The 11,902-nt window shown below is 56.3% G+C and overlaps 1 protein-coding gene across 1 annotated transcript; it reads left to right on the forward strand.

Moving 5' to 3' along the window:
* Positions 1-1,006: 1,006 nt before the first annotated feature.
* Positions 1,007-10,732, forward strand: CBX2 (chromobox 2). The gene is made up of 5 exons (XM_004275541.4): positions 1,007-1,139; positions 1,211-1,254; positions 2,281-2,346; positions 4,606-4,711; positions 6,120-10,732. The coding sequence occupies exons 1-5, from the start codon at positions 1,068-1,070 to the stop codon at positions 7,422-7,424; spliced, it is 1,593 nt and encodes a 530-aa protein (XP_004275589.1). The 5' UTR covers positions 1,007-1,067; the 3' UTR covers positions 7,425-10,732.
* The last annotated feature ends 1,170 nt before the right edge of the window (positions 10,733-11,902 follow it).

Here is an 11,902-nt window from a genome sequence, read left to right on the forward strand (position 1 = left end):
GCGTTAAGGGTGGCTGCCGAAGATGACCCCACCGGACTCCAGCCCACCGCCTTCTCTAAACCCGGTCCAGTCTCCTCTCTGCCGCATGCAATTGATCCAAAGGACATGGACTGCCAAATCCTAGCGGGCCCATTAACGACTTGGTCCTAGGTTAGAACCATGTCCTCAAATCCCGATCCCATCTCCTCCACATTCATTTCCTTAAAATCATGAAATAAATTTTTAAAAGGTGCAGTTGCTTTTCCCCCTACGTGCGCCCTAAAACTTGGGGGTTGGGTGCCACTCTTCACAACTTAAAGAACGAAGAGCCGTTCATTTCCACCAGATGCATTTTCCTCTCTCGCCTTTGAGATAAAAAGCTGGGCTGCTCCGTTTTTGCCGCTCACCTCCTCCCCCAGCACTTTGTCTTCCATTCCTTCCCCGCCCCCGCCCCATCCCGTTTTGCTCCCACGCAAAATAGTACGACTGCCCGAGACCAAAGGAGACCAAGTTCAAAAATGCGGAGGGCGCCTGGGCCCTCCGCGCCCCAAGCAGCGCCCCTCGGGGACAGAGGCAGGAAGCGGCCGCCTCGCCGCGTCCCAACTTCCCCCCGCTTCGGGGCAGAACAATGGCTTTTTGCCCGGAAAACGAAGTTCGGAGGAGGCCAGGCGCACCCCGGAGACCAAGCGGGACTCGACTGCTGATCGCCAGGTCCGAAGAGGCAAGGCGCCTCCTTCTTCCCCGCGAGGGACCCGCCCGCGCTCTGCTGACCCACGCGCGCTGCCCGCGGCCCCAACCCACCCAGCCCAGGCGCGCCGGACCCCCGCCCGGGGCGCGAAGCTGGTCCCGCCGTGAACAATGCGCGCACCGCCCCCAGGCACCGCCCCCTTGCGCTCATTGGCCCATGCCGGAACAGGGCGGCCCGCACGGGCTGGTGGCGGGCTGGGGCGCGCGGAGCGCGGAAGCGTTGCGCGTGCGCGGGGCGGGCCTGCGCGGGGCGGGGGCGGTGCTTTGTGTGCGGCCGGGAGGGCGCGCGGCGGCGGTGGCTGTGCGGGGAGCGGCGGTTGCCGCGGTCTGGGCGGGGCAGCATGGAGGAGCTGAGCAGCGTGGGAGAGCAGGTCTTCGCCGCCGAGTGCATCCTGAGCAAGCGGCTCCGCAAGGTGCGTGCGGCCCGGCCCGTGCCCACCCGCGCCCGCCCACCCCGGCTCACGCGCCTCTTCTCTCCCTGCAGGGCAAGCTGGAGTACCTGGTCAAGTGGCGTGGCTGGTCCTCCAAGTGAGTCCCCAACAATGCGGCGCCCGCCTTCCCGCCCGCGCCACCTCGGTGTGAAGGGGGGGCGGCGTGGGGTTCCTCGGCCGCGCCGTCGGGGGGCGTCGCGCGCCGGGCGGGAAGTTTGTGGGGGCTCCGCGGGCTCCTTGGGCTTGGCGGGAGGGGGCACCCAGCCTGCGCAGGGTGCCCTTTGTTTACAAGCCCGCGGGTCGCAGGGCTGGGCGGCCTCCCCTTCCAGCCCGCCCAGCTCCGCTCCCGGCGCCCCGGCCGCCTCTCCCCGCGCCTGGCCCGCGCCCCTCCGGCGCCGCGCGTTCCTCCCGCGCCCATTTGTTGCATGCGCCCCCGCCCGCCTCAGCCCTCCCTGCGGGACGCGAGCCCCCCTACTCTAGTCCGTATTTTCCCCGCTGTAACCTGAGCTTTCTATTCATGGATGTAGGACTCCTTTTTTTTTTTTTTTCTTTTAATGGATGGGAGGGGACTTGGCATCCCGGAAGGGGCTCTATTTACAGAGAATCGCGCAGACCCAGTTCCCCTTTCTTCCCGGACCCCACTTTTCTTTCTTTGCTTAACTCTCCGGGTTCCTGGCCCGCGTAGGCCTGGGCGACAGCAACATCTTTGGGCTGCGTTTCTGTGCCCCTAGGCCTCCTTCTCCCTGCATCCTGAAGGAGCCTTCCCTTCCCTCCCTGGCTCCGGACCAGGGTTTGGGGTCTTCCCTCTCTGCAACTTTCCATTTTATTGGGATTTGTTTTCCTCCAGAGGGAGGCTGTAGAGTCCTCCTGAGGCCGGGTGTTAATTGGGGGTTGAGGTTGTGGTTTCCCTTTGAGTTTGAGGACACGGTGTTGGCTTCAAGAGTTTGGTGTCCAGGAGCTCGTCCTGGGCATGGGTGAGACCTTTCGGGACTCTCCCCAGCACCCCGGTGCCCTGGCTGCCAACAGGGATCGGAGAGCAATGGCGCAACCCCACTTGGGCTTGTTTCTGAAGTGGCTGGTCAGTGCCTAGTGCTTTAAGATGCCCTGTTCTTTGCTTTTCCAGACACAACAGCTGGGAGCCAGAGGAAAATATCCTGGACCCGAGGCTGCTCTTGGCTTTCCAGAAGAAGTGAGAAAGTTAACAGACCTGTGGGAGGGGGAGACTGTTGGGGGGACCCTGGCCTGTCACACAGTCGTACAGGGCAGTGATGGCGCTCCAGGAGTCCCAGGCTTGGGCTGTGGTTTGAGGTCCCAGATGAGTCCTCTCCCCACCTTCCCTCGGCTGGCCAGCACTGTGCCCAGACCTTGGGAGTCACTGAGTAAGTGCTGCTTTTGGTCTTTGTGACAGCCAGATTTGCCAAAATGAACCTTCTTGGTTCCTTCGAGAAAAGTTCTGGCTTCTCTTCTTGGCCTTTTCTGTTGACTAGTTTGCAAATAGCACTGGTTAAAAACAAGGATGGCAGGTTTGCCCTAAAAATTGCAGACCTGGCCTCCCAGTCCTCCTTGTGGGTGCCATTGAACAAGAGAAGGCTCAGAGAGGGAGCTGGGACACACAGCAGAAAGTTATGCCTACTGTGGTGTGTCTGACCAAGAACAACACATTTATTTTTCTCTGCTGCAAAACAGCTAGCACCAAGTGAGCACCACGGGGGCCCCTTTACCAGTCTCGGGCTGAATTTACTTCTGTAATTCTAGATGTCATATCTGTTTTTAGGTAGGAGACTTGGGTTAAAAGAGACCTCTTTGAGATACTCAGGGGAAAGGGTGGTGAGGGGCATGTGATGGCATAAGTTTCCAGGGAGTGCTATTCCAGAGCAGGCTGGTGGGGGCAAGGTGTGGGGATTGCCCTGTTGATAGAGGCTGATAAATTAGGTGCTCAAAATCTTTCCCAGACGGGGTCGATCCGGCCAGCTGTTCTCTGGTAGCTCAAGCTGTGTCCACTTTTTTTTACTATAGCAGGACATTTTGGGTCTTCTCAGAAGGGCCAGAGCAATGGGGAAAAATAGAGATAGATTTTGGTGGGGGGGGTGAGAGAAAATACATCGAGCATATGCTTGCCTCAGTACCTTTGAAGAAGCTTATGAGCAAGCTGTCTGCTGTTTACTCCATAACTCAGGTCCTGTAAGTCGCAGAGGGTGGGAGCTGATACTTTTCTCTGTAAGACAGTGTCCTGACCGTCGAGAGAGTGTGTGTCCTTAACGTCACTTTTACTTACAGCACAGCAGACAGGAACTGAGGTTAGCAAATACCAGAGAGATAGATGCAGCAGTTACAAAGAGCCATGGGGTGGTCTGGTTTACATCACGGGGGAGAGAAAACTGGGAAAGTGGGTGCTCTGTCTTCCTGTCCACCCCAGAGATCCCCCTGGGAACTAGGAACTGGTGGTGATTTGCTTGGTATGGGGATGTGACCTTTGACTGTAAGGGGAAGTCTCAGGTTCAGAGCTCACGGGTACAGGTTAATGTGTCAGCGGAGACTCCTCTACTTTTAGGAGACATGTTGGGGCTGCTTTGAGTATGAGCTCTGTCTCGTTGTACTAATTGGCTTCTTTAAGAGATCACCTTACAGGCCTCAATGCGATGATGTTTGCCCATTTTGATTACCAGGAAACTGCTCCAGATAGAGCCTCTTCCCCGGGGGTAGCCTGGAATAGAGGCTTTTGGGGCTGGTGGGTGGAGGCGGCTTTCTTGGCTCCCTGACCCCAAGTCATGGAGCTGGTTAATGGTGTCCTGCCTTGAGCCCTGAGCCCCGGCCACCTCGGAATCAGGCGTCACCAGTACTTCCATCTAGAGCAGAGTATAGGAACAGAAAGGGCTTAGAAAGAGGAAACCAGAAAAGAAATGTGAGCCAGGGGCACTGGCTCTGGGTAGACCGTGTGGGGACCGGGAGCCCTTGGTTACCCCAGTGCTCTGACGACCGTGAGATTTTGTGCGGGCATTAGAAGACTGAGAATGGGGGGCAGTGGTCCTCACCTCCCTACCTCTGGACTCTCTTACTTGGAGTGAGGGGGTTGGACCACGTGAGCACAAAGCCTCCTTCTAGTTGTGGTATTGTAGAATTTCCACAATATCATCTCCCTGCAGAAAGTGGCCAGGATTCGCACAGGGTTTTAAGAGGAGTCGGAGAAAACTGGGAACCGTTCCTTTCCCAGCTTTACTTGAATTTCGTGACTTGACTTTACCCAAAGGTAAATGAAATAGATGGAGGTAAAAATAATACTGAACCCTAATGCAAAGATGGGGGTCTGGACCTCTGCCTTGGATGTGTTAATTAACAGGATATGTTTTTGCAGGGAAACTGGTGCTAAGCTACCTGGGGGTGTTTGAAACCACGGGGTTCCAGGGTGGCAGAAGGAAAGTCTGTGACTCTGATTGCTGATTGTCTTCAGGGAACACGAGAAGGAGGTGCAGAACCGGAAGAGAGGCAAGCGGCCCAGGGGCAGGCCGAGGAAGCACACGGTGATGTCCCCCTGCAGCCGGCACTCCAAGCTTAAGGTGGGTGGCTGCTCCCCTCCCAGCAGTGGCCCTCAGCCGGCTGAGTGGAAGGCAGTGGCGGGAGGGTTGCGGGCTTTGGGGAAGGGGGCCAGCTGGCACCTCCAAGTCTTTCCCTTGCTCAGAAGACCTTGACTCTGCCTCTCTCTAGGCTGCCACTGTGAGCCTCTGCCAGCAGGGGGCAACAGCAAACCTCAGCTCTCCACCTCCTGCCCTGTCTCTCTGGGGAGGGCCCTGCAATGGTTAAGCCCCCCAAGCTGGTTTCCTGGTCCTGTGACGTCCACTCTGCTACTTTCTCACCTCCATTGGCTTACAGGGAACAAAAACAGGAAGCATGTACACAGTAGGTGCTCATAGGTTTGCCAGGTAGGCGCAGCTAAGAGGGGCACACACACCTGGGCTCCATGGCACAGCCCCTCCTTCCAGTAGCTCAGAGGCAGGATGGGGAAGGGGTCCCGGCCTCAGTCTTAGATGTGTCTGTGATTTCTCTCTTGAAGGCACTGCCCCCGGGGCCTGAACCCACACACTGGCCAGGAGCTCAGTCACTTCTTACAAAACTGCCCTTCCAGGAGGCGGAGAACCCTGCCGTGAGCCTTATTGGCTAGGGTACGCTGGCCTGGTTTTGTCTTCAAAATGTTCTTTTTGAGCAGGATAGTGGGGCTGGAGGATTCAGCTTTACTGCAGGAGAATGTGGGGCATGTACGTTGAGGAACATCAGCAAGGCGGGGGGCCAGCCAGGCAGGGAGGCCCCAGACTCCCTGGGTTTGATTCCATCATCCCCAGTTCGGGGCAGGCGAGCTTTGCGACCGGGAGCAGGTGTTGGCTCTGTCTACCTAAAGCACAGTTCTTTCACAGGGACCTGAGAAATAGTAAGGTGTGCTTAATTAGTGTTTGGGATGACACCCAGAGGATGAGGAGGGCAGTGGTTTGTTTTCCTATGTGCTGGAAGGTTCTGAAGGGGTCAGCTTTGGAAATGGGGAGATGGAAGCAAGATGTCCGGTTGCTTTAGGTTACCAAGCTCTCACACACACTGCTTCACTCCACCCTTCCCTTCCGAGACACGTGAATCATGCTGCTCTGAATTTCCCTTTTCCAGGTGTCTGCCGAGGGCCAGGAGCTCCCCGTGCGTCCCTGGAAAGCTCGGCGTCCATTGTCAGCATGTGAGCGTTTCCCTCCATCGTTCTGGCTTCACTTTGTGAACCACCTATTTTTCTTTGTTCTCTTTCACTTTTAACTGCATTTCTTGGGACCTCATAAGGACCTCTTCAGTCCTTTCTGGAACCAAACAGTGAGATCGCTCCCTCCTGGCTGCCTCTCGGGTCTGGAAGCCACAGGAGGGGCTGGCTCCAAGGTGTCTGATGCCCCTGGAGACCAGGCTGTAGAAGTGACACCTTCCCCTTTGTCGTTGCAGGAACCCGACGCCCCCTCCAAATCCAAATCCAGCAGTTCCTCCTCTTCCTCCACGTCCTCCTCATCTTCCTCAGATGAAGAGGATGACAGCGACTTAGACGCCAAGAGGGGCCCCCGGGGCCGTGAGACTCACCCAGTGCCTCAAAAGAAGGCCCAGATCCTGGTAGCCAAGCCCGAACTGAAGGATCCCATCCGGAAGAAGCGGGGCCGCAAGCCCCTGCCCCCAGAGCAGAAGGCGGCCCGCAGGCCCGTGAGCCTGGCCAAGGTGCTGAAGACGGCCCGGAAGGACCTAGGGGCACCGGCCGGCAAGCTGCCCCCGCCGCTCAGTGCCCCCGTGGCCGGCCTGGCAGCCCTGAAGGCCCATGCCAAGGAGGCTTGCAGTGGCCCCAGCACCATGGCCACCCCGGAGAACTTGGCCAGCCTGATGAAGGGCATGGCCGGCAGCCCCAGCCGGGGTGGTATCAGCTGGCAGAGCTCCATCGTGCACTACATGAACCGGATGAGCCAGAGCCAGGCCCAGGCCGCTGGCAGACTGGCTCTCAGGGCCCCAACTGCCAACAAGTGCAGCCTAGGGCTGGACCTAAAGGTGAGGACGCAGAAGGGGGAGCTGGGGATAAGCCCCCCGGGAAGCAAAGTCCCAAAGGCCCCCAGTGGTGCTCTGGAGCAGAAAGTGGGGGGCACAGGAGGGCCTCCACACGTCCACAGTGGCAACAAGGTCCCTGCCGGGTGCCTGGGCCCCCAGCCTGCACCCACCCAGGAGCTGAGCCTCCAGGTCTTGGACTTACAGAGTGTCAAGAACGGCACACCAGGGCTGGGCATGGTCGCCCGCCATGCCACAACCACCAAGGGTAACCCTGCCCCCCACCCAGCCACTGGGAAGGGTGCCGGGGGTGGCCTCACTGCGGTGAGTGGGGCTGGCCTGCCCACCGACGCCAGCAAGAGTGAGAAGCTGGCCTCCAGGGCAGCAGCCCTGCCCACCCCTGCTGGCAAGAGGGACTTTGTCAAGGGCAGCATGGCCCCAGGGCAGGAGGGCCACCCGACTCCGGGAGAGGCGCGGAAGACAGCTACACTGTCTGAGATGAGCACCGGCGAAGAGAACAGCAGCTCTGACTCGGACCCTGACTCGGCCTCCCTGCCCAGTGCCGGACAGAACCTGTCAGTGTCCGTCCAAACCAGCCAGGACTGGAAGCCCACCCGCAGCCTCATTGAGCACGTCTTCGTCACCGACGTCACCGCCAACCTCATCACAGTCACGGTGAAGGAGTCTCCCACCAGCGTGGGCTTCTTCAACCTGAGACATTACTGACACCCCCTGGCTGCCCGGGTCTCACCTTCCCCTCTCTGGCCTCTGGCTTTGCTTTGATACATGGCCCGCCTCCCAAACCCTCTCCAGGGGCCGGTGGCCTCCTTCAAGGGCAGGCTTGGATGGGAACTCCCCTGGACCCAGCCCTGCCTGCCACTTTGGCAGGGGAGGCTCCGTGATGCCTTGCCACCCGGCCTCGCCCTTGTTCCTACCTCTGGGCCTTCGCTTTGCTCTCCATTTGCCTCAGGAAGTCTAGGTGGCCGCCTGTGGCTCAGCGAAATGTTTCTCAAGAGCATCCTGTGTTCCTTGAGCCTGACCATGTTCGCTGTTTGAACTGCCTCCGTGGCCTGTGATGACAACGGTGGTCACCTTGCCTCCCAATTTCCCAGAGCACAGGTGTTAGAGGAGGGGGCTTCTGGCCCAGCTTGGCTGTTTCTGCCCAGCGGCTGGAAGAGAAGGTGTTAGGGCTGGGGGGAGGTAAGGCCTGGGGAGCTGCTCCAGGGAGGACTCTGCTCAGTGTGTGGAAGGGTGGGGGGAGCAGGAAAGGGGCCTTTCTGGTCAGAACTCCCCCCTCAGCAATGCCTGAGCTGGCAAGGGTGAGGGGACTGTCCACCTCCCTGTCCCTGCCCCCACCCGGGACAGATGAGGGCTGTGGCCTTAATATAAGAGGACAGGTGTGGCAGTTGGGATCAGGAACCCTGAAGAGGTTGGTGTTGGTGCGATCTAACCCTGATTCAGATTAACAACAGCAGCCCCCAGATGACTCGAGTCCAGCATGGGCAGGGAGGGGGCTGATCCCAGAGCTCTTCCACCTAAACCGAGTGTCGGGGGCCGCTGCTGCCTTCCTTTCTGTCAACCTGTTCAAGGACTGTCTTAGTCCTAATCATGGCCCCACAAACTGCCCCAGATCCACTGGGAGGTGGGCAGTTGCTGGCAGTAGGTCCCCCCTCCCGACATCCGCTGGCTTCCAGCTGCTGTGCAGGTGCTTCCCACAGTTCCCACCTACCTTCCCCTGACAATCCCTCCCCACTTCTGGGGGTTCCATGTTCTCTTACCCAGCTGAGAAGCTGTATCCCTGTACCATTTTGGAAATGGGACAAAATCTGAGTGACCCACCTGGCCTTCGGAAAGGCCAGAGCTGCCAGCCCGACTGCCTCCCCCCAGATGGCTGAGTCCGGCAGCTGTCTTGGCAATTCCAACCAACAACAGAATTGCCATTACTGATTTGGGGCAGAGAGGTACATCAGTGAGTGGGGTCACTGGTCTTTATGCCAAAAAAAAAAAAGTGGGAATGCAGGGAACTTTATTTCTGCTTCAATTATCGGTTAACATCAGCCAGTAGGTGTGGGATCTTCTGTTGTCCCCATAGCCCTGAGTGCAGTGGACACGGTGGGCTCTGGTTTCTGAGGGTGGGCCTGCCAGAACTCCAGTCCCCTCAGTCCCTCACCCTCCACGCCAAATAGGAAGAGATGGCTTTTGCATAGCCAAATCGATTTCAACAGTGTGCCTTTGGGGACAGATCACATCCAGGACCTCATTGAGGGGCATCCAGATGCAGCTTCCGACTCTTGTACGTGATAGCCATGCTGGCTGCAGCAGGAGTGGTGCCCACCCTGGCAAACCTGAGGACTGGGGGTCCTGGACAGCCAGGCTGAAACTGGAAAGTGGGCAGTAAAGGGGGAGAATGCCCCCTCCACTGCCCCAGCAGGAGATGGCGAGATGCCAGTGCACTGCACAGTCTGGAAGGAAGGGGTGCCAGCACCCTGGGCCCCTGGCACCAACCTCCCCTCCTGTCCCCAGATGTCCCTGGGTGAGACTAAAGGGGCTCTTCTGGGCTGCCTCCCCCTCAAAGGAGCTCATAACCTCCAAGTTTTGCTGCCTTAGAGGCTGCAGAGCCAGGCCAGTAGCAGCTCTCCCCTGCAAGCCCTCAGGGTGACCCTGATCTGGGCTGATCTGACAGCCCCAGCAGCCAGGTCTCCAAACCCTGATTAGGTGCCTTTCTGTTTACCAGCTACTTCAATCCCAAAGTTTGAATCTGCAAACACCTTACTCCCAGCCACTTTGCCTTCTTGCTGTGTTGTGTGTCTTTCTTGGTGTTTGTGACTCCAAGAGGTTCATGTTTGTGTGTGTTTGTATGTGTACACACATGTGCAGGCGTGACAGCCTTCGCTGAAGAGTTGGACAGGTGCTCAGAGTTGGTCGTCATGTTTACCAATAAATAAAAGTAGTACTTTTTTTGCTGCTGTGTGTGTGTGTGTGTGTGTGTGTGTGTGTGTGTGTGTGTGTGTGTGTGTGTGTGTGTGTGTGTGTGTGTGTGTGTGTGTGTGTGTGTGTGTGTGTGTGTGTGTGTGTGTGTGTGTGTGTGTGTGTGTGTGTGGCTAGGCATTGGTCACACATCTGACTTGTTTATCCTGCAGGGTTTCTTATGCGAACTGCATCACAGTGTATGTTGAGTGGGTGTTTCAATCCTGTTTTTCTGTTTGCTTTTGTAACGGATAGGAAGGGGCCAGTCTATCTTCTTCTTTAGAGGATTTGGCATATTTTTATATATATTTTTTGGTACCAAAAAGAGTGTTCCTTGTTTTTGGTTACACTCAAGATTCTGACCTGACTAAGAGAGCTCTGAGCCTAGAGGTTTTATTAGGGGGAAACTAGGGGGGAGAACCAGAGCTTTGGACCATTGCCAATCACTGGCTTGATTTGTGTTTTTTAATTTAAAAAAAAAAGCCAAATTATTCATGTATGCCACTTCTAATTACTTTAAAGTGTGGCTGTTTGTTTGCTTTTTTTAAAAGAGAGAGAACAAAAGTGAATATGTTATTGCCCTGGGAAACTTAAGATCTTTGTTGAAACAGCACAGCAGCCCAGCCCCCATATTCAATCAGGACCAGTTAAAGGAAATGCTTCCCCCAGGAAACCCACAATGGTTCTGGGGGAAAGGGGTGGGAGGAGGGGAGAGGTAGTGCCTAGAGGACCAGATTTTTGCTCAAGTGCATCTAAAGATTCTGTGGATCTTCTAGTATTTTTGGAGAACTAACGCTAGCAATAGGTTGCAGATCTTTTTAGACTGATGTTAATTTATTTTGCAGGGGAGAGTCATTAGCAAAGGTGTCAGGATTTTTGTCTTAACTTTTTGTTAACTCTTAGTATATCAATAAATTCTTTTCTTAACTTTTCAGCCTGGTGTATGTCATGAGTGATACCTGGAAACAACAGTCTCTTCACTTTCCCTTTCTTGAGGCAAAATCGTTATCTGGACTTGAACTGAATCATGGGGTGAAAAAATTAAAGGCTTTGGGAAAGGCTCAGCCACTTTCCTGGGATGGAAAAAAAAAAATGTTCTTCTAAGCAAAGAGGTGGGGTTGGTCATGAGTCCCTACACCAGCGTTTCCCAGGGACGGCAGTTTGGCACCAACGGGGACATTCGGCAATTCCTGGAGACAATTTTGGTTGCCACAACTCGGGGGCAGGGGTGAGTGTTGTTGCTACTGGCGTCTAGTGGGTAGAGGCCAGGGATGCTGCAATACATTATAAACTCACTCTGAGACATCTCCCAGAAACTAACACTTTAGGTTAAAACAAAATTTCCACACACACACCCAGTATCCAATGATACTGTGTTGGAAAGCTGCTTAACCCCTTGAATCCACCACACATGGTAACACTTCTGAAGGACACAGCAATAAAATTCCAGGGGAGTTGCCATGAAGCACAAGAAACTGAATCAGTGGTGCTACTGCGACTCCTAACCCATGGCTCATAATAAAGAGATGATTTGCTTATTATATAACCTTCCCTGGTCCTTTAAGGTTTGCATTACCCTCAGCATGAATTTATTCATAAATTTCAGCCTCTGGGGAGAATGAAGCTCCCTTTGAAGTAAAGAGAGAAGTTGGGCCTGGATGTTGGCCACCACTGATTGAAAGGCTAGTTGGGGCGAAGGCCTGAATGTTTTAGTTTGGGAGGAGATTCCCAATACAAACAGCAGTGCACCCCCCCCAGCTCTGCCCGGCTCCAGAATTCGCCCTGCGAATTTGCAATCAGATTCCTGCAGGGAAGGCTGCGGGCATGTTTTCTTTTGTTGTGCCTTCGGTGGCTGCAGCGGCTTTCTTTTGGAGGAGGTGGGCAGGGACGACCCTAGCTGTCCTGTCCTGGGCCTTTGAGAGCAGCAGAAAGGGGTTGGGGATGGCCGGGAAAAAGCGGGCTAGAGGGAGTAAGAGCCCGCGCCCTTCCCGGTGGCGGGCCCGAGTCCACTTGTACAGAGCGCCGGGCAGACGTGCACGAGGGGGGGCCCTGACCCACACTGGCCTTTGTTAGTTTCTGCGCTGCTGATCTGATCGCCTAATCCACCGCCTTCCCAGAAGAATGGGCTGGGCTGCCAAGGGGCCCGACCTGGCCCGCGGCATCCCGGGGGCTCAGCCCCGCGCCTCCTGGTCCAGCCCGAGGGCGCCTGGTGGATCTGGCGGGCTGGACACATCCTT

The sequence above is a fragment of the Orcinus orca genome, chromosome 19, assembly GCF_937001465.1.
Source record: "Orcinus orca chromosome 19, mOrcOrc1.1, whole genome shotgun sequence".
In the NCBI taxonomy this organism is placed as follows: Eukaryota; Metazoa; Chordata; class Mammalia; order Artiodactyla; family Delphinidae; genus Orcinus; species Orcinus orca.

Coding starts and splice junctions, on each gene's coding strand:
- CBX2 (XM_004275541.4), top strand. CDS start 1,068: ATGGAGGAGCTGAGCAGCGTGGGAGAGCAGGTCTTCGCCGCCGAGTGC. Junction 2,347..4,605: donor CTCTTGGCTTTCCAGAAGAA/GTGAGAAAGTTA, acceptor GATTGTCTTCAG/GGAACACGAGAAGGAGGTGC. Junction 4,712..6,119: donor GCCGGCACTCCAAGCTTAAG/GTGGGTGGCTGC, acceptor TTGTCGTTGCAG/GAACCCGACGCCCCCTCCAA.